Source organism: Balaenoptera borealis (assembly GCF_965194805.1).
Source record: "Balaenoptera borealis genome assembly, chromosome: 3".
NCBI lineage: Eukaryota > Metazoa > Chordata > Mammalia > Artiodactyla > Balaenopteridae > Balaenoptera > Balaenoptera borealis.
Window position 1 is genome coordinate 2,574,958 of NC_138866.1, and position 22,153 is coordinate 2,597,110.

The 22,153-nt window shown below is 46.7% G+C and overlaps 2 protein-coding genes across 8 annotated transcripts in view; one reads left to right on the top strand and one right to left on the bottom strand.

Annotated features, from left to right (window-relative positions):
• Positions 1 to 7,898, bottom strand: part of TECPR2 (tectonin beta-propeller repeat containing 2) — a 98,651-nt gene extending 90,753 nt beyond the window's left edge. For 2 of the 6 annotated variants that reach the window (XR_014243302.1, XM_082387414.1), the window contains exon 1: positions 7,757 to 7,897. The gene's annotated coding sequence lies outside the window, so the exon portion shown is untranslated. Of the gene's footprint in view, positions 1 to 7,756 lie in introns of all 6 variants that reach the window. The other 4 variants (XM_082387410.1, XM_082387411.1, XM_082387413.1 and 1 more) reach the window with 4 other exon arrangements.
• Positions 7,899 to 7,929: 31 nt separating this feature from the next.
• On the top strand, positions 7,930 to 21,995 carry CINP (cyclin dependent kinase 2 interacting protein). 2 transcript variants are annotated; one of them, XM_082387487.1, is made up of 5 exons: positions 7,930 to 8,019; positions 11,330 to 11,498; positions 13,798 to 13,927; positions 20,052 to 20,181; positions 21,111 to 21,995. In XM_082387487.1, the coding sequence occupies exons 1-5, from the start codon at positions 8,013 to 8,015 to the stop codon at positions 21,311 to 21,313; spliced, it is 639 nt and encodes a 212-aa protein (XP_082243613.1). In that variant the 5' UTR covers positions 7,930 to 8,012; the 3' UTR covers positions 21,314 to 21,995. The 2 variants fall into 2 exon arrangements, with proteins under 2 accessions (XP_082243613.1, XP_082243612.1); XM_082387486.1 differs by lacking the exon at positions 7,930 to 8,019 and adding an exon at positions 8,722 to 8,854.
• The last annotated feature ends 158 nt before the right edge of the window (positions 21,996 to 22,153 follow it).

The following is a 22,153-nucleotide window of genomic DNA, read 5'->3' on the forward strand; positions in this document are numbered from 1 at the left end:
CAGGGAAAATGCAAAACAAAACCACGAGATACCACTTCACACTCACTAGGATGGCTATACTCAAAAAGACAGATAAGTGTTAACAAGGATGTGGAGAAACTGGAACCCTCATACATTGTTGGTAGAAAATAAAACGCGGCAGTCACTCGCAGTTCCTCAAAAGGTTAAACATACAATTACCATATGACCCAGTAATTCTACTCCTAGTTATATACCTAAGAGAAATGAAAACATATGTCTACACAAAAACTTGTATACAGAATTTCATATTACTATTCATAAAAGCCAAAAAGTAAAACAACCCAACTGTCCATCGACTGATGAATGGATAAACAAAACATGGTATATCCATGCAACTGACTATTATTCAGCAATAAAAAGGAATGAAGTACTGATATATGCTACAATATGATGAACCTTGAAAACATTATGCTAAGTGAAAGAAACCAGACACGAAAGACCACACATTTGCATGACTCCATTTATATGAAATAGCAAATGGCCAGAATAAGCAAATCTATAGACAGAAAGTACAGCAATGATTGCCTGAAGCTGAGAGAAGAGAGTGGGGGTGGGGATGACTGCTAAAGGGTATGGTGTTTCTTTTTAGGGTGGTATGTCCTAAAACTGATTGTTGCATAACTCTGTGAATATACTAAAAAACACTGAATTGTACACCTTGAATGGTTAATATATATGGTATGTGAAATCTCAATGAAGTTATTACCCCAAAAAAACAAACAAAAAACCCCCCAAAAAACAAAACAAAACAAAAAAAGCAGAATCAGCTCTCCAACATGCATTCATGACAAAAACTTCAGTAAACCAGAAACAGAGGGGAACTTCCTCAACCTGATAAGGAATATCTACCAAAAAAACCCAACAACTAACATCGTATTTAATGTTGAGAAACTCAGAGCTTCCCCAACTGGGCTTCCCTGGTGGCGCAGTGGTTAAGAATCCACCTCCAATGCAGGGGACACGGGTTCGAGCCCTGGTCCAGGAAGATCCCACATGCCGCAGAGCAACTAAGCCCGTGCGCCAAAACTGCTGAGCCTGCGCTCTAGAGCCCATATGCCACAACTACTGAAGCCCATGCGCCTAGAGCCCGTGCTCCACAACGAGAAGGCACCGCAATGAGAAGCCCGCGCACCAAAACAAAGAGTAGCCCCCGCTCAACACAACTAGAGAAAGCCCGCGCGCAGCAATGAAGACCCAATGCAGCCAAAAATAAAAAATAAATAAGTAAATATATTAAAAAAAAAAAAGTTTCCCCAACTAAGTTCAGGTACAAAGCAAGGATGTCCCCCTCTCACCACTCCTTTTCAACACTTACTGGAAGTTCCAGTTAATGCAGTAAGACAAGGAAATAAAAGGTATACAGATTGGGAAGGAAGAAATAAAACTATGTTTGTGGATGATATGTTCATCTATGTAGAAAATCTGAAAGAATCAATAAAAAAACTTCTGAAACTAACAGGCAATTATAGCAAGGTTTCAGGATACAAGATTAAAATACAAAAGTCAATCACTTTCCTATATACCAGCTATGAACAAGTGGAATTTTAAATTAAAAACACAGTATCATTTACATTTGCATCCCCCCAAAATACTTAGGTATAAATCTAACCAAATATGTAAAGAGCTATACAAGGAAAAGTATAAAACTCACATGAACAAAATCAAAGAACAACTAAATAAATAGAGAGATATCCCATGTTCACAGATGAGAAAATTCAATATTGTTAAGATGTCAATTCCTCCCAACTGGATGTACAGATTCAGTGTAATCCCAATAAGTTATTTTGTGGATACCAACAAAATAATTCTAAAGTTTGTATAGAGAGACAAAAGACCCAAAATAGCCAACACAATATTGAAGGAGAAAAACAAAGTTAGAGGACTGATACTATCCAACTGCAAAACTTATTATAAAGCATCAGTTATCAAGACAGTGTGGTACTGGCAAAAGAACAAATGGATCAACAGAACAGAAGAGAAAGCCCAGATATAGACCCACATAAATACAGCCAGCTGATCTCTGACAAAGGAGCAAAGGCAAAACAATGGAGCAAAGACACCCTTTTCAACAAATGGTGCTGGAACAACTGGACATCCACATATAAAAAAGTGAATGTAGGGGCTTCCCTGGTGGCGCAGCGGTTGAGAATCTGCCTGCCAATGCAGGGGACACGGGTTTGAGCCCTGGTCTGGGAAGATCCCACATGCCACGGAGCGACTGGGCCCGTGAGCCACAATTACTGAGCCTGCGCGTCTGGAGCCTGTGCTCCGCAACAAGAGAGGCCGCAATGGTGAGAGGCCCGCGCACCGCGATGAAGAGTGGTCCCCACTTGCCGCAACTAGAGAAAGCCCTCGCACAGAAACGAAGACTCAACACAGTCATAAATAAATAAATAAATAAATAAAAGAACGTGAATTTCTAAAAAAAAAAAAAAAAGAAACTAGATAAAGCTGGGTATGCCATTTATTAAAAAAAAAAAAAAAAGTGAATGTAGGCATAGACTTTTCACAAAAATTAACTCAAAATGGATCACAGGGACTTCCCTGGTGGCGCAGTGGTTAAGAATCCACCAGCCAATGCAGGGGACATGGGCTCCATCCCTGGTCCGGGAAGATCCCACATGTCACAGAGTAACTAAGCCCGTGAGCCACAACTACTGAAGCCCGCGCACCTAGAGCCCGTCCTCCGCAACAAGAGAAGCCACCGCAATGAGAGTAAACCCCGCTCGGCAACTAGAGAAAGCCCGCGCGCAGCAACGAAGACCAAACGCAGCCAAAAAAAAAGGATCACAGACCTAAATGTACAGCACAAAAGCTATAAAACTTCTAGAAGGCAATATAGGAGAAAACCTAGATGACCTTGGGTATGGTGATGACATTTTAAATAATATCACCAAAGGCATGATCCACGAAAGAAGTAACTGATAAGCTAGACTTCATTAAAACTTAAAACTTCTGCTCTGCAAAAGACAATGTCAAATGAAGGAGAAGACAATCCACAGATTGGGAGAAAAACTGCAAAACTTACCTATCTGATAAAGGGCTGTTATCCACAATATACAAAGAACTTTTAAAACTCAACAACCCAATTAAAATACGGGCCAAAGATCTTAATAAACACCTCACCAAAGAAGACATACAGATGTCAAATAAGTCTTATGAAAAGATGCTCCACATCATATGTCATCAGGAGAATGCAAATTAAAACGAGATACCACCACACACCTAGTAGAATGGCCAAAATCTGGAACACTGACAACACCAAATGCTGGTGAGAATGTGGAGCAACAGGAACTCTCATTCACTGCTGGTGGGGATGCAAAATGGTACAGCCGCTTAGGAAGAAAATTTGAAGGTTTCTTACAAAACTAAACATAATCTTACCATATGATCCAGCAGTTGCAGCCCTTGGTACTTATCTAAAGGAGTTCAAAACTTATGCCCACACAAAACCTTCACCAGGATGTTTACAACATCTTTATTCATTATTGTAAAAATCTGGAAGCAACTAGCACTTTAGTTAAGTGAATGAATAAATAAACTTTGGTACATCCAGACACTAGAATATTATTCAGCACTACAAAGAAATGGGCTATCAAACCATGAAAAGACATGGAGGAACTTGCAGTGCACATTACTAAGTGAAAGAAGGCAATCTGAAAAGGCTGCATGCTGTATAATTCCAACTCTGTAACCTTCTGGAAAAGGCAAAGCTATGGAGACAGTAAAACGATCAGTGGTTGCCAGGGTTTGTGTGGGGGAGGGGAAGGGATAAGTAGGCAGAGCACAGAGGATTTTTAGGGCAATAAAAATACTAACACTATAAAGATGGATACGTGTCACTATACATTTGCCCAGTCCTACAGAACGCACAGCACCAACCCTAAGGTGAACGATGGACTCTGGGTGATCATGCTGTATCAGTGCAGGTTCATCAGTTGTAACAAATGCCCCACTCTGGTGGGAGATGCTGATAAGGGGGAGGCTATGCATGTGGGTGGGGCAGGGAGTATACGGGAAATCTCTGTAGCTTCCCCTCAGTTTTGCTGTCAACCTAAAACTGCTCTGAAAAAAAGTGTTTAAAAAAAAAAAAGTTCTTTGAAAGAGAAATGGCTGGATCTCATACCACTCACCCTATTCAACATTCTACAGTGGTTCCCCAGTGCTCTGAGAATAACCAAATACCTTTCTGTGGCCTACAGGCCGTGTGGTCTGACCCCTTCCTGGCTCCCCCATCACATCTCCACCTCTCTCCACTCATCCCCCAAGCTCTAGCTCCACTGGCCCACTCTTCCCTCCTCAGGCTTCAGAACTGACTATTCCCTCTACGATCGTTCATCTCTCCACACACCAGGCTTCAGAAAGGCCTTCCCTGATCAGATCACTTACAGTATCCATCACTCCCCTCTTCCTTCTAACATATCATCCTGTTTATGTCCTTCATAATTCTCATCACAACCTTTAATTACTTTATTTGATAAACAGTTTAATGATCATCTCTCTCATGAGAATGTAAACAACATAAATTCTCTCGTTTACCAATGAAAAGGCTCGTACGTAACACTATCTTTGGCACGGAGTAGATGTTCAATAAAGATTTGTTGAATGAATAAATAAAATGTTAACTTCAGGTCTTACAGCAAAAGAATATTCTCAATCCAATCTTTAAAATCAATAATGCTTCCCTGGTCCTGAATATTTCCATTAAAAATACAAAACATCAAAACACTCTTCTTTGAGGCAGGATAATTCTCTCCACCATCAGCACCACAATCCCATACACCTGGAAGGTGGGAGCTGACCTTCACGCTGACTGATAGCACCCAAATGCCTGATGGGCAGTTTTTAAAAACTGGAGCTAGGACTAATAACACATAGTCTAAATCATCCACTTAGTACAGAGATCGGAAGTTGCCAGAGCACCCTGACAACTCTAATGGTTTAAGGGTTCTCTCCAAAATCTCTAGGAAGTGACAGTTAGTCACTCCCTGTTGTACAGTCTTTTTTTGTTTTTAACATCTTTATCGGTATACAATTGCTTTACAATGGTGTGTTAGTTTCTGCTTTATAACAAAGTGAATCAGCTATACGTATACACATGTCCCCATATCTCCTCCCTCTTGCATCTCCCTCGCATACAGTCTATTTTTGAAGTCTGGCTACAACATCCACTGTTCTTTTAAATGTTAAAATCTTATGGCTGAACATAATGAGATGGAGGCAGTCATTTATCTTCCAGATGAAGTTTTGTCACTTTTCTGATCCCAAGCCCGCCGGCTAGCCAGTGCTCAGTCTAAAGCCTGACGACAGCGTGAAGTTGAGCAGTTCAGCAAACCGGTCTGCATCCAGCTTCATCCCAGGCCACTCTTCCATCCACGTACTCCACACTGCAGGCACCACAGTCCCGGAACACACCACGACCTGTGTGTCTCTGCAAAGTCCCTTTCGTTCCTTCCCCATCCCCCACACACATCTTGTAAGAACAAGTTCTCCACAGGAAGCCTTCAGCCTCCCTCGGACGCTCAGTTGGTCTTTCTCTGCTTTCACGGAACGCTTTGCGGGCAGTTATCACACAGCACCATCATGATTTGTTCTCTATCTCCCTCAATGGCTTCTTTCTACTCTTCATCTACAGCCTGTTCATCCACAAATCTGCAGCGCTTCAAAAGACCAATGGGGAGTGTGGTACAATCAACGCTCAACACATATTTGTTGAATTAATCTCCCTCAAAACACTGTGCCAGAATTCCCCAAGTATGACAGAACAAAATATAAATAGCCACTCTACCTCAGTTACGTCCATCATTATGCAAAACTTCACTGGTCTCTTATGTCTGGATCCAAAGAATACGTTCACTTAAAATTGACACACACTTTGAACAACAGCTCACTTCCACCTCAGCAGTTCACAGAGCCATCAACTACTCCCTCTGGATTCTATCAAGCTCCTTGAGCTCCACTGTATCTAGAAATCTCTCCATGCTTGACTCCAAAGCTTGTCTTCATTATGTGTGTAACTGTTTCCTCATCTGTTCTTCACTTATTCTAAGTTTAATCAACTGCTCTGCCTGACGCCTGTTTCCTTCCCTTTTTCCTCATTAAGTTCCAGGAGCCATTTTGTTCAAACTACATAGAAGCTAATATGAAGTGAGACCTTCCTCAAACTTGAAGTGTAATTTCTCTAAGAGAAAACTGAAAACAAATCCAGTAGGAGCCAATCTTCTATTGAAAAAGACAATGTGACAACAAAATAACTTAAACCTAACAAAAGCTACTTACTAGTCACTCCTTCCGAAGAGGACTTTCCTTGTCCCACCACCAGTCTCCAAGCCAGTCCTGAAAACTCAAACAGAGCATCCCCTGTATCTATGCCTGCTGGTTCTCAAGTGTGAAAGTTCCCTGAGGGCAGGGACTGGGTCTGTCTGGTCCACCAGAGCATTCCTAGAAGCTGGTACTGTGGCTGGCATACAACAGGCCCCAAATAACTATCTGCTGAATGAACCAACAAGAGATGTTGGCAAAAAAAAAAAAGCAAGGTCAGAGCTTTATCAAGGTACGTTGTAGCTGGGTGAGAGAAAGTACAAAATGCCTTGCAGCTCCTTGCAGGAGTCACTGGTGACCACAAGGGCTACAGTGGCTTTATTCCCAGATTCTGCCCATGCTGGGATCTGGGTTTGGGGATTTCCAGAACTCCTTTCCTTAAAGTTCTCAAGACCTTGGCTACAAGGAGGAAGTCAACCCCAAGGGCAACTGATCACTCCAGCAGATAAGGCAAAGGTGCATCCATGCTGGTACCCCACACTACGCCTACAAATGTTAACAGAAGCAACAGAACAGAATAAAATTCCTAAATCTCAGCGAGAGAGTGAGGAAGAACAAAGAGCAGGGAAGAGAAAAGGAAGTAGGGTATGCGGGTAAGGAGAGCAGTGGCTAGCCTTTACTGAAATGGACCGCGTGCCAGGCACGGTGCTGAGCAATTCACACGCACTGACCCGTTTAATCCTTCCACCAAGCCAGAGCTAGAAACTATTACCATCCCTACGTTACTGATGATGAACATGAAGTTTAGTGAGACATCACTTGCCCTGAGCACACAGCTAGGAAGGGGCAGCGCTGTGAGCCGGGTCTGACTCCAGGGTACCCCACTCTTCAACCTGCACTCACTATTCTGCCTCTGAGGCCTTAAGGCAGGACTGGGAGACGAGTCGTTCATTTATCCATTTAACGAACACTTACTGAGCACCTACTGGGTACATGCCAAGGCGTGGTGCCAGGCGCTGGTGGGTGGATGAAGGGACGGGGACTGAGAGGGTCGGGGGATAGGACGCAGCGCCAATCATAAGACCACGGAGCTCGGCGCCTCGTGCCGGCGGCGCAAAGGGGATGCGAGGGTGCGGCACAGGGGAGGGAAGGCGCGGAAGGGGAGGGGCGAGCGAGCCGGGTCGCGTGGGGCGGAGGGCCCGCGGGAGGCGTCGGCAGACCCGCGGCGCCCAGGAGGGGTGGGCGACGACTACTCCCTCGGCGGACTGCCGGCTTCTGCCGGGCAGGCAGCGTGGCGCTTCGTGTGCCAGGGCATTCGGCCTCGGCCATCCGGCGCGGGCGAGACGGAGTCCGGGAAAGGGGGCGAAACGGGCAGTGAGACCCTGAGGCGAGGGAGGGTGGCCCGGGGGCTGCGTGAGCGGCGGCGGGAAGGCCGAGGGAGGGGCGCGGGGGCGGGCGGCGTCGCGGGACTCACCTGCCGCTGCAGCCCCTCCGGACTCTTCGGCCCCGCCGGGCCGGAGGAGGCGGGGATGAACTCCGAACCGCGGGGGCTGCCGGGAGCCCGTTCCCTGGGCAACGGGGCCGGCACCGACGAGCAGCAGCTGGCTCCGCCGGCGGCTAGAGCGGCAGAGCCTCAGGAGGGGGCGGGCGGGATCGGAAGTGACGTAGACTGACTTCCGGCGTGCGTGGGCGGGGCTCCGGGTCTCTTTCCCGGGATCTCTGCGGCCAGCATGGAAGGTGCGTGAGAAGGGCAAGTTCCCCCAGGCAGGGAGGGTACCATTGTTATAGTTTGATCTTCGGGCTGGCCTGAGGCCGGAGGCCTCCCGGGTTGAATGACGGTCCGTCCCTTGCCCCAGCCCAGCCCGCTGGCCCCGATCAGGCTCTGCGGTCGGCCCGGGAGTCAGTTTTGCCGAGCCTCGATTTTTTCATGTGTAGAGCGAGATGATGCAAAGGAGTGTCAGCAGATCCTGACACTCAAATTGTAATTGTCGTTATAAATTAGGACCAGCGGAGCACTTTCCCTGAACTCCCCTCAGAATTCCCGGCCACAGAGCTTTCTGCTTGTAATAAAAGCTATCATTCAGCGAGTGCTCGCTGTGCGCCAAATCGTGTTCTAAGTACTTTCAGTGGATCAGCTCGTTTGAGGCGCACAGCGATCCCATGAAGTAACGTCAACAGGTGGGGAGTCGAGGCTCGGAGGGGATAAGTAACGTAGCCACTGTGCTACTGCCCTGCCCTGTGATTGATAACTGATCTCTTTCCCAGCTAGACTGTGAGTTTCTTGAAGTCAGAACATTGTTTTTGGTTCCTAAATATGTGCTGGGTATGGGTCAGACACGATGAATCACATGTGGTCCTCGCCCGCAAGGAGCCCCTACTGGAGGAGGGAAACCCTTAGAAGATTATAGTACAGGTGGTAAGAGCTTTTTCTCCATTTAACACATTCTAGTCAGCACCTACTACGTGCTGAGATTATGAGAGGGACCAAGACAGTCTTAGTCCCTACTCTGGTGGAACTTAACAGTCTATCAAGGAATGTACTGGACATTAAACAAGCAAATACACTACACTGGTGAGTGTCATGAATGAAGCTGAATGAAGTACAGGGTGTTCCAGATATATAGTGCAGTGAGTCCTTACCCAACCTGCGGATCCAGGAGGACTTCTTTGTGGAAGTGACTTTCTAAAAACCTACATCAGATCATGTCACTTCCCAACTCAAAGCTTACTGCTTGCTTTCCATTGACTTGGAATAAACCCAAACTTCTTATCTTGGCCTATAAGTTTCTAGCTGTCTGACTGTCTCCTCTCTCTCCATTTCATTCTAGCCACACTGGTCTTGTTCTTTTCTCACACTCACCAAGCTCATTCTCACCTTAGGGCCCCTGCTGTTGACTTCTCATCATTCAGGTTTCAGCCTAAATGACAACGTCTCAGGGGTTCATGCTAACACAAGACCCTGTTTTATTTTGTGGCACTTATGATCTAAACTGATGATCATCTAATTGTCTGTTATCCACCTCATCTTTGGAAAGTAAGTTCCATGAAAATGGTCCTGGTCTATCTAATTCAGTCACTTCAGCCCCCACAGCTGGCATAATGTAGGCACTTGGCGAATATTGGTTAGTTGTATAAGTAAAGAGTGAATGAAAAATCAATATGATATTTAAAAGTGGAGCTCCTAGGTTACCTAAGGATGGGGGCTGGTTGTCAGGGGAACCAATCATGTGATTAGAGAGCTGGAACTTTCAGTCCCACCCCCACCCCCCAATCCCCCATCTCCAACAAGGCAAGAGAGGCTGGAGGTTAAATCAGTCACCAATGGTCAGTCATTTAATCAATCCTGCCCATGTAATGAAGCCTCCATAAAAAAACAAAAGCAAAGGGTTGTGAGAGCTTCCAGGTTGGTGAACAGGTGGAGACGCAGGGAGAGCGGCATTTGGAGAGAGCTTGGCAGCTCTGTACCCCTGCCCACGTACATTACCCTATGCATCTCTTCCATCTGGCTCTTCCTAGTAATCTAGTAAGTAAAATGTTTTCCTGAGTTTTCTGTGAGGCACTCTAGCAAATTAATCAAATCCTAGGGAGGGGGGTCTTTGGAACCTCCAACCTATAGCCAGTAGGTCAGAAGCACAGGTGACAACCTGGACTTGAGACAGGTGTCTAAAGTGGAGGCGGGGGAGAGTGTTACAGGACTGAGCCATTAACTTGGGGAATCTGATGCCACCTCCAGATAGATAGTGTCAGAATTGAGTTTATTGCTTGGTGGTAGTGGGAAAAACACGTTGGAGAGGCCCTTGTGGTAATACATCCTATGCTGGATACTTGCCACGTGCCAGGCCCTCACACCCTCACAGCTTTACATATATGTATGTTTTTTGGGGGGTTTTTTTGGCCATGCTGCGTGGTGTGTGGGATCTTAGTTCCCCGACCAAGGATCGAACCCACGCCCCCTGCAGTGGAAGCGTGGAGTCCTAACCACTGGACTGCCAAGGAATTCCCAGCTTTATATATATTATCTGATCTTCACATCAACTCTTTGTAGTAGATATATTTTATCCCCATTTTACAGATAGGCACTTTGAGGCTCTGAGAGGTTAACTAACTTACCCAAGATTGTACAACTGGCAGTGACAGAGCTGGGATTCAAACCCAGTCATTCTGGTCTTCAGAGTCTAGACTCCAAACTGTACCGCCATTGTGTGTGCTGGATTGCTTAAGGGGCCTCTCTCAGAATTTGGACCTTATCCTGTGGGCCATGAGACGCCTTTGAAGGATTCTAAGTAGAGAAGAAGAGAGGGCACGGGAGGGCTGGGAGGGCCCAAACAGCCTGAGTGGTCTGGATGTTGCTTCCCACAGGAGCTGGGATCTGGGTGAGTCCTGGGGTATGGGCAGCGTTAGCCCGAGGAAGGAAAGAGCTTTCTAGCAGAGAGAACTGCACATGCAAAGGACTTTTCAAGAGCTGCCAGTAGTTGATTTTAGCTAGAGATTGAGGGGCTTCAAGGTCGGGGTTGAGGTGAGTGTTGAGGCAGAAGAGCCAGGTCCTGAAGGCCTTTGGACCTCCTCCTGCATTCCTAGCGTGGAGATCATCACTGCATCTCTGGGGTTCAGCCTTGTCAGTGTGTTGGACTGATGAGCTCTGCTGACCCACAAAGCTCCGAGCAAACGTCAGGTATCAAAGTTCCAGAGACTGGAGAGTGGGTGCGGTAAGGCAGGGGCATCGGAGCCCCGTAGCAGAAAGTCACAGCTCCACCTCCTTCCCAACCTTTGAAAGTGGTCAAAGTGCTCGGGGTAAAACTTTGTGGAGCCATTAAGCTTCGAGAGGATTCATATATCTGGTGAGAACTAAAAATGTAAAAACAGTTGTGTTTTGTCTTGTTCCAGGGACTTTCACATTCATCCACACGTCTTCATTTCCACAACGTGATTTGTCCAGTGGATGTAGTGTTTCCGATAGTTTTACTGTTGCAAATTAGAACAGTTTGGGTTTTCCCCCTAACCGTGATCATGAATTTCATAATATTATGTTTCTTTTGCTCCCTATCAGCAAAGACTCTTGGAAGTGCAACGCCCAGAAAACCTGTCTTATCTGTCAGTGCAAGGAAAATTAAGGACAATGCAGCCGATTGGCATAATTTAATCCTGAAATGGGAAACCCTCAATGATGGAGGTTTTGCCACTGCAAATAATATTGCCAACCTGAAAATGAGTTTATTGTAAGTACCTACAAAGTGTGCTCTGTGCGCTTCACCCTTAATGATTGGGCAGAAATTTCATGGCAGTCTTGTAGAATGGGAAGGGTAGTCTCTAGGAACATGGATAAATTATATAAAGTGAAAAAGCAAGTGATAAAATGATGCATGCAAGTATGAACTGTGTGTGTACATTTTAAATGCAAAATTATACTACAAATTGTTCATGGTTATATCTGTATATAAAATTATAAAAATGGATTGGAAGGATACAGACTCAATTCATGACACTGGTATCGTCTAGGAAGAAGTATCACTTCATAATGCTGCATTTTATTTCTGTGGTATTGTGATTTATAGTAAAAAAATATATATGTTTGGTCTTTGTCTCTGTTCCTGACACACGGCTCTTAAAACCCTTATAATTTCCTTAGGGATATGAGCAATGGGAGAATCTTTAGTTACGCTAAGATTTGTTCTTTTGTTCTCCAGTTCCTGGAATAGCTCCAGAGTGATAAAGGGGAAAGGAGTCTCCTGTCATCATAACAAGCCCCTTTCTACACACCTGAGTTCGTGTTAATGAGGGGGCTTCTGGAAAACCCTAAGGAGGGAGGCAGTAACCACGTGATTAGAGTTGGCACTATCAGCCCTACCCCCTTACCTCACCTCTAGGGAGGTGAGAAGGGCTGGAAGTTGAATTAATCACCGATGGCCAATCATTTAATCAATCATGCCTTCATAATGAAGCCTCCGTAAAAACCCAAAAGGATGGGGGTTTGGAGAGCTTCTGGGTTGGGGAACCAGAACGCTTCCATGTGCCTGAAGGGAAATGTACCCCAGACTCCTCAGGGACAGAAGCTCCTTTGCTCGACCTTCCAGACGTTGCCTTGAGTACCTCTTGTCTACAGGTATATGAATAAAGGATACGAATAAAGGATATGAATAAAGGATATTTGTATATCCTTTGTAATAAACCAGTAATCTAGAAAGTAAACTGTTTTCCTGAGTCCTGTGAGCTGGTCTAGCAAATTAATTGAACCCAAGGAGGGGGTCGTGGGAACTTCCAATTGACAGCTGGTCAGTCCTAAGTACAGGTAACAACCTGAACTTGTGATTGGCGTCTGAAGTTGAGACGGGGGCAGTCTTGTGGGACAGAGCCCTTACCCTGTGTGATCTGATGCTGTCTCTGGTAGACAGTATCAGGATTGAGTTACATTGTAAGACACCCGGCTGGTGTCCAGAGAACCTGAGAATTGCTTGGTGTGGAGAACCGCCCCCCTCCCTTTGATGACCAGGTGTCAGAAGTAGAGAGGGGTATTCAGAGCAGAGGAGACACACAGGGGCATGTTTTCCCTTAGCAAGTTCTTCTAAAAAGACAAAGGAGTTATGAAAAAAAACTGTTGGCAGTTGCCAATTCTAATTGGAAGATTTGCTTTACTGTTCTTGCACTTTCCTATATTTATGTTTTTGTTTTTTTTAATCAGCTTTGCTTATGCAAGGCCTCCAAAAATGTAAGCAAGACTCAAGCTTGTTCCTACCCACGAGCATCTTTAGTAAAATGCGAAAGATTTATATGATCTGAAGAGAAACATGAGTATGGATCTATATATGTGTAGTTTTAATTTCTCAGTGTTGTAATTATATATTTGTATATCTTTGTCTACGGGCCAGGGTCTAGAGTCTTAACTTTCTGGCCTGGGCCCCTGGCTCTTCCCAGTTCTTTCAAACACATCACACACGTCGGCCTTCTGCTGCCTTTTCCTGCTCAGCAAGTTCCATGAAACAGTTCTTACCTTACTGCATAAGATGCTCTCTGATATTTTCTATTCTAATGTTTAATTTTTTTCCTTAAATTTCTTTTTTTTTTTTGGCCGTGCCGCACAGCATGTGGGATCTTAGTTCCCTGACCAGGGATCCAACCCATGTTCCCTGCAGTGGAAGCGCAGAGTTTTAACCACTGGACCACCAGGGAAGTCCCTAATTTTGTTCCTTAATTGTTGATTGTGGCCCCACTAGATTAATTTCAGGCGCTGTGGGTCACAGCCTTCCGTTTACAAAACGCATTCCTAGCTGTTGGACTCTGAGGAAATGATCCGTGTCTTGCCCCCTGAGGATGCCACAGGGCTGGATTGAACTGACTTGTTCTGGACACATTCGTTGTATATATAAATAACATGTAAACGTGATGACGTGAAACGACGCCAATGGAAAAAGTCGATGATGACATAAGTACGTGGATATTGAGTTTTCGAGGGTTCATCACAACGAAATGAGGCAAGCCTGTGGAGTGTATTTTGTTCCCACTCGTTTCCATCTTGTCCAGGAGCAAAGACACGATAGGATTAGAGAGCAGCAGCCTGGCTTCTGATGAAAATGCAGAAAAGGAGCACCCAGAATACAGCAGGGAGCTCGAGATGCTGTGCGAGGGGCTGCAGACCACCCTGGATGCTCTGGTAAGGTGCAGGGATCCCCGGGTGTCGCGTTTGCACAAACGCCTCGCAGCGTTCCACGTGGTGGGTCGTGCTTTCCTTCACCAGGCTTTCGTTTTTCCTTCCTCAACCTCCTCCGTTGGTCTCTCTCGCTCTACGTGTCCCGTAAATCTTGTTTCCCAAGATGCTGTCCTAGACCTTGGTTCTTTTGGTCCTGCGTGTTGCCAGGGCAATTTCACCCACTCCCAGGCTCCACAGGAAGTGTGTCAGGCTTTGGGGACCCTGCAGGCACTCTCACCTCTACTCAGCGACAGTACGGAGGCGAGTGGGTGCAGCTGTGTTCCCATAAAACTCTATTTATGGATGCTGAACTTTGCATTTCAGATAATTTTCATGTGTCACAAAATATTCTGCTTTTGATTTTTTTTTTTTTCCAACCACTTAAAAATGTAAAACCCATTCTTAGCTCAAGGGACACACAGAAATAGGCTTTGAGCTGGATTGGACCTGTGAGGCTTGATCTCGCACGTAAGAGATGCTCTTATATGTTGTTGAACTAAAGTCTGGGTGTCAGTACCCACCATGCTGGCCGCCACGTGTGCACGAAGCACCTCATCTCGGCCAGACACAGGGATAAGGTGTTGCACACCTTTGAACTAACTAACTAAAGCTCCCCACAAACATAGAAAGTCTGTATAGTTTAACCTTTCTTGATGGAAATGTTTCTAATGTTTTACATGCTTCCTTGCCTTTTTAAACAGAATATGTCAAATATAATTGTATTTCTTCAAGATACCACTTATTCAAAGTTAGGGTTCCACGTATTATGAGGCAGACTATAGGTTTAAGAGTTTTTCAGGAAAGAAGCACTGCCCTTTTAAACATCACATCCATTGTAAGATGTAATGGTTTCTGAAACATTAAAATGAGAAAGATAAATAGTGCATTGAGAACATTTTGGTGATTTAGCCTTTTCTTTGATTGAAATGCAATACTGTCTTCAGGATATTTTGCCGTGTATGGGGCTATTTGTCTCCTCTAAATAAATGATTAGGTTTTTGTAGTTGTCCCGTCTGTTTTGTGTCCCGTCTGCCTTCGGGTTGTGCTGTGATAAGAAACATTTGCCCCCCTGCCCAGGCTCTCCACCTGGTGCTCAAGCAGGAACAAGACAGGCCTGGGTCATCAGTCACTTTGTTTTAAGCCCCACTCACAGGAAGCCTGGAGGATAAGGTGTGTGGGCTTGATGTTTTCTTTGTTTTATCTCCAGGTTCACAGCTGTGTCTCCAGTAGTTGAGTTCTAGACCTAGACTTCTGGACCAGTAGAGAATTAACACAGGCAGAGTAATCAATCGAAATTTCCAGAATGACCCAATTGAAAACTGACCACGTGTATGTTTTTTTCCCCAAATTAACCCATTTGATTATGGCAAGTGGTTTTGTTTGGACCAAGCATGGGCACACATATTGCTTGAAAGAGAAGAAACTGAATGGCTAAGTTCCTATATTGAAATATTTTATTTATTTATTTCCTGGTCACACTTAGCTTTTTTTTTAATTAATTAATTAATCTATTTATTTATTTATTTATTTTTGGCTGCTGCGCGCGGGCTTTCTCTAGTTGCGGTGAGTGGGGGCTACTCTTCCTTGTGGTGCGCGGGCCTCTCATTGCGGTGGCTTCTTTTGTTGCAGAGCATGGGCTCTAGGCGCGTGGGCTTCAGTAGTTGTGGCACGCGGGCTCAGTAGTTGTGGCTCACGGGTTCTGGAGCGCAGGCTCAGTAGTTGTGGCACACGGGCTTAGTTGCTCCCTGGCATGTGGGATCTTTCTGGACCAGAGCTCGAACCCATGTCCCCTGCATTGGCAAGCAGATTCTTAACCACTGCGCCACCAGGGAAGTCCCACACTTAGCTTTTAATTGTCAGTTTTTGTTGTTGTTGTTTCATTGAAGTATAGTTGATTTCCAATGTTGTGTTAGTTTCTGGTGTACAGCAAAGTGATTCAGTTAGACATATAAATACATATTCTTTCTCATATCCTTTTCCATTATGGTTTATTACGGGATATTGAATACAGTTCCCTGTGTATACTGAAATACTTTTAAACAGCCAACAAAGTTACACACACGATGCTGGGCTCAGTCGTTTGTCGTTCGTTAGATGTGGCAACACTCCCACCAGAACCTCTTCATCCCTGACCTTCCATCTTCCTTTCTGGCATAAAACGTTTCACAGACTCCCCAAACTGGGTTAAAACGAGAAACACTTCTGACGTATACTAATGTGACTTTTATAAAATGTGAAAACCCTGGGAAGGATTTTGTTTCTAAATGCCATTTGGCTTTCTTTAGTTCACAAGTCCTCATTTATAACTCTATACATATGCACACCTCGTTAGGGAAGAGCGTCTGCGCAGGACGAGGGGGAAGAGGCATTTTGCCTTCCATTTCAGGCATGTCAGGAATGACTGACGGGTTTTACTTGTCCATCCTTGGTTCTCCCCATTAAGTGGCTGTCTGGTACCACGGGACCCGTTCCTCAGTCCCACTGACCCGCACGGAGGAGGGACGGCCTGGGAGGATGTTAGGAGGTAGAGTCAAGGTCCAGAACATCCAGCCAGCGGCTTGAGGGACTGAGCAGTAACAGGTGACACGTCCTGTCCCTGGTCCCTCTACCCACAGCACGGGTCCAGGGTGAGGGGGCGTGGCCTGGCAGGGCAGCTGAAAGTGGCTGCAAGGTTTTAGGTGACTGTGTGCCCATAGTGACCTGAGTTCCCAGGGTCTTCAGACAAAGCCTGGGCTGACCACGGGTGCTAGTTGTCAGGCCCCAAAGTTCTGCTCCAGTGAATTTATTCTGTTTTAAAGTGGTTTGAGGGACTTCCCTGGCGGTCCAGTGGTTAAGACTCTGCACTTTCACTGCTGGGCGTCTGGGTTCGATCCCTGGTCGGGGAACTAAGATCCCGCAAGCCGTACAGCGCGGCCAAAATATAAAGTAAAATAAAGTGATTTGAGAATTAGTTCTCATTCTTAGGTTCAAAACCATGTTGATGTTATAAGGATATTGATATTATTTTTCCTATTTTCCTCCATCCTTTAGAGAGAATGGTTTCCCAGACTTGACTTTGTCTTGAATCTGACATTGGTAGAGGGTGGAGGCACCCTTGTCCCTAAGCTGGACGAACATCTCGAGGTGTGGGGTGTTGGCTTTGGGAGGGGACGTGGAGCTGAGAGCGTGTCCAGCTGCTGTCACTTTAGGGCTGCACGTGCGTGAGACTTTGGTATTGTCATTGATGAATGAGCCCCAGAATGGGGCTGGCACCTCTGGCCCGGCGGTGTCAAGCCTCCAGGATTTTCTTGGCTCTCCTGACCTTTATCAGCTTTTCTTAGCATTAGGTGGAGCTGCTGCAGGACGCAGAGGAGAGGGTTTAGGATTGGGTGTCAAGAGACTTGGGGTCGGAAAGCGTGGTATCAAGTCTTGGCCTCGTCTTTCCCTAGCTCAGCAACCTTGAGCATTTTCCCACCTGTGGTACGGAAATGATGAGTCCTGCCTCTTGGGGTTGGGTCAAGTGAAATATCGAACCTGGAAAGATTTGGGAAAGGAGTCTAGTCCTTTAAAAATTAATGTTCGCTAAATTTAGTGCATGCCTCTTCAGATGTAATTGGAGGGTGGTTGAAGGACTAAGTGCAAGGAATTAAGATTTTTTTTTTTTAAAAGGAATTCCTTTATTTTTATTTTTTATTTATTTATTTATTTATTTTTGGCTGTGTTGGGTCTTCGTTTCTGTGCAAGGGCTTTCTCTAGTTACGGCAAGCGGGGGCCACTCTTCATCGCAGTGTGCGGGCCTCTCACTATCGCGGCCTCTCTTGTTGCGGAGCACAAGCTCCAGACGCGCTGGCTCAGTAGTTGTGGCTCACGGGCCTAGCTGCTCTGCGGCATGTGGCATCTTCCCAGACCAGGGCTTGAACCCGTGTCCCCTGCATTGGCAGACAGATTCTCAACCACTGCGCCACTAGGGAAGCCCAGGAATTAAGATTTTGACGATTTATATATCTTTGCTTATACCCCCTGTGTACATAAAGCTAAGTCCATACTTAGGACCTAGACTTGTGGTCTTAGTAGACCCATGCTGCTGATATCTGGAATCTTTGTTACTTCACCCATTTGTTTTACTTAACAAACCCTTACGTAGCTCCGACCAGGTGCTCCACAAGTACTAACTTAGTCCCCCGACCCCCTGTGGAAGCAGGCACTTTGTCTGTGCCGCAGCACAGAGCCTGGCGTACACTGAGGTACCGTCCATGTCACGTCCTCACCATTTCCTTCCTGTGTGAAGTGTGTAGGGCTGCCTTTCATTATTATCATTTTATAAACAAGGAAACAAGCCTCAAAGAGGTTTCAGTAAACTGGAAACAGAGCAGGACCCTGTGGGGCTCCTGGGCATGGAAGCCTTTCCGTCCCCCGTTTCTTGTTTGTAGACAAGACTCCAGCCTCCATGACCTTCCCTGAGTTCCAAAGGGCAGGTTCCAACAGTTGCTGAGCAAAGGAAGAGCAGCCAAGAAACCACCTGAGGCGAGATTCAAGGGACCAGGGGCTTCCCTGGTGGCGCAGTGGTTGAGAATCTGCCTGCCAATGCAGCAGACACGGGCTCGAGCCCTGGTCTGGGAAGATCCCACATGCCGCAGAGCAACTGGGCCTGTGAGCCACAACTACAGAGCCCTGGTCTGGGAAGATCCCACATGCCGCGGAGCAACTGGGCCCGTGAGCCACAACTAGTGAGCCTGCGCGTCTGGAGCCTGTGCTCCGCAACAAGAGAGGCCGCGATGGTGAGAGGCCCGCGCCCCACAATGAAGAGTGGCCCCCGCTTGCGGCAACTAGAGAAAGCCCTCGCCCAGAAATGAAGACCCAACACAGCCATAAATAAATAAATAGATAGATAGATAGATAGATAGATACATAGATAGGGAGGGAGGGAGGGAGAGAGAGAGAGAGAGAGAGAGGAAGGAAAGAAAGAAAGAAAGAGAGAGAGGGAGGGAGGGAGAGAGAGAGAAAGAAAGGAAAGAAAGAAAGAAAGAAAGGAAAGAAAGAAGGAAGGGAGGGAGGGAGGAAGGAAGGAAGAAAAGAAAGAAAGAAAGATTAAAGGGACCAGAGAAGCTCATCAAGATTAGGAGACGACCACGTGAGACCAGATTAAAGGAGTGCAGGCCCCACACACACTCTAATCTTACCAGCAACCCCACCCTTGAACTGTTGCTATAAAACCCCTCATCAAATCCTCCCGGATTGGGGACACATAGTTTTCCAGGGCAGGAGCCCGCTGTGTCCCCCTTTGCCTGGCAAAGCAATAAAGCTATTCTTTTCTACTTCACCCAAAACTCTGTCTCCGAGATTTGACTCGACACTGGTGCACAGAGGCCGAGCTTTTGGCATTAAACTCAAAGGCAGTTCATAAGAGTCAGAAATGAGGGACTTCCCTGGTTGGTGCAGTGGTTAAGAATCCGCCTGCCAAGGCAGGGGACACGGGTTTGATCCCTGGGGTCCAGGAAGATCCCACATGCCATGGAGCAACTAAGCCCGTGCGCCACAACTACTGAGCCTGTGCTCTAGAGCCTGCGAGCCACAACTACTGAGCCGGCGTGCCTAGATCCTGTGCTCCGCGACAAGAGAAGCCACCGCAATGAGAAGTCCACGCACGGCAATGAAGAGTAGCCCCCGTGTGCAGCAACGAAGACCCAATGCAGCGAAAGATAAATTAATTAATTAAGTTTTAAAAAAAGAGTCAGAAATGAGCTCATTTAATGCCTCTTCTCCTTTCATTCTGTAAAAGCGAGAGCCTGCCTTGCCACCCCTCCAGGTCTTTGGTGCTAAAAAATTAGTGATGTTCGGAAATCTTAATGAAGCGGGACCCAGCAAGCTTCCTCTTCTCCAGCACTGGAGATGTGGGCTTTATTACTGAAGTAATCCAAATTAGTGAAGTCGTAGCAACTGTCAGTCTCCTTCTCCCTGGAAATTTGCTGCACATGGAGGTAATGGTGTTGGATCATTGGACTTACGATCTCAACAGACTTACATTTCTTAGCTTTGAAATATTAGAGTTATTGAATCTAAGACAGGATTTTAAATAGTAATCTCATATTCTAAATTAATATCTTTTCAGACCAAAATACAGATGAAAATGGAAAAGCTGTCTTCCACTACCAAGGGGATTTGTGAACTAGAAGATTACCATTACAGGGAGGAGGGAAAACGGCCCCTCCTGTTCCACACGTGGCCCACAGCCTATTTTTGTAAGTAGTTCTTTCTGCATTGATTTTCAGGGGTAGGTTATGAAAGCATTTGGTGTCATTTAGATCTGGCCCTCTAAGAAGCTGACAGGCTTTGAAATTCAATTGAAGAGGATCCATTGGGAAGGAAGGAGATGAGGACATCTTAGAGGAGCGTTTCTTCTTGCCTTTAATTACCTACTAATCAGCAAGGAATATTAAATGTAATTAGAGACCCATGAAGCAAGTTCCCATTATTAGCCCTTTAAGGCCAACAGGTAGAATGCAGTTTGCCTCCTCTGTAGAGGCAGCAATCTCGTTTTTGTTTTTCAAGAAGGATGGGTTTTTGCTTTTTGTTTTGTTTTATTTAAAAAGTACATGTTGGGGGGGTCACTTCAGCCAGCCCCATGGAAGAAGACTGCTGGGAAAACAAACTCCATTACTTAAATAAGCTGTGAGGTAAGGGCTGTTTTTTTGCTTTATTAGTTTAAAAGAAGGACTAAGCTATTTGATGTTGCTTTGAGATTTAAATAAGGGAGAAAATCACCTAATGTAACGTGTTTATTGAACATTGTCAGTTTGAGGTCAGTCTGCTACGTATAATGATTGCCAGTTCCTAAGAGTCCAGTGGAAAAGGTAACAGGTACTTTTTGATTTCATGACACTTATTTACCATGTTATCTGATTCTAATCTGCACCGGCTGGAGCCCTTCTTCCTCTTGTGCTGTCGCTGACTCTAGCTTTTAAGGAGGAGCTTTGCGAAGTCCCTGGCTGTCCAGTGGTTAAGACTCAGTGCTTTCACTTCGGCGGGTGCGGGTTCCATCCCTGGTCTGGGGATTAAGGTCCCGCAAGCTGCGCAGCGTGGCCAAAAAAAAAAAACAGTGGCAGGTCGTCCCTAGTCAAGGGTACCCCCTTGAACGCCACTGTTCAAGGACGGCTCGCGTTCCTTTCAGACGAGGTCTCCCGCAAGCTCTCCGACATGTACGGCCGGGAGCTCCGCCTGAAGCGCACCGTCGTGGAGCAGCTGGCTCACACGGCCGACCGCGACCTGGCGCTGAGCTTCCTCTCCATGTGGCTGCACCAGCCCTACCTGGAGGCCGACAGCACGCTGCTTCTGGAAAGCATGCTGCTTGAAACGGGCCACCGAGCGCTGTGACCTCCCAGTGCAGCTCCGCGCACCTCCGGGCTCTGGACCTCAGCTTCTGCAGCTCCCACAGCGGACGCTCCTTCGGGTGGGCCCCGTGCCGCACCCCGGGATCACGGCCCCTGCCGCACCCCGGGATCACGGCCCCGTGCCGCACCCCGGGATCACGGCCCCTGCCGCACCCCGGGATCACGCCCCTGCCGCACCCCGGGATCACGCCCCGTGCCGCACCCCGGGATCACGCCCCGTGCCGCACCCCGGGATCACGGCCCCTGCCGCACCCCGGGATCACAGCCCCTGCCGCACCCCGGGATCACGGCCCCTGCCGCACCCCGGGATCACGGCCCCGTGCCGCACCCCGGGATCACGGCCCCTGCCGCACCCCGGGATCACGCCCCTGCCGCACCCCGGGATCACGCCCCGTGCCGCACCCCGGGATCACGCCCCGTGCCGCACCCCGGGATCACGGCCCCTGCCGCACCCCGGGATCACGGCCCCTGCCGCACCCCGGGATCACGCCCTGTGCTCTGGCACAGCCACCCACTGACCTTAGGATCTTCCAGACCTGATCATTTCACCAGCTCTCTGCGGTTATCACTGCTGCCTGCCGTCCAGCACTCAGGGTCATCTGCACCTATTATGAATGTGTCACTATGAAGACTTCTGCCCGAAATAAATGAGTTCCTCAACAGAATGACTAAGTGATCTTGTTTTTGTAAATTAGGTGTATTTTACATAGATTACATTTATGTAGAAAATCCCTGGTTTAATATTTTTGCGTATTGTTTAAACTGTGGGACCGTATTAGTTTTGTAATCACAACTAATCTTTAAAGTACCGTAGAGTCACTGA

Coding starts and splice junctions, on each gene's coding strand:
- CINP (XM_082387486.1), top strand. CDS start 8,818: ATGTACTGGACATTAAACAAGCAAATACACTACACTG. Junction 11,499..13,797: donor AACCTGAAAATGAGTTTATT/GTAAGTACCTAC, acceptor CATCTTGTCCAG/GAGCAAAGACACGATAGGAT. Junction 20,182..21,110: donor GTGGCCCACAGCCTATTTTT/GTAAGTAGTTCT, acceptor CGTTCCTTTCAG/ACGAGGTCTCCCGCAAGCTC.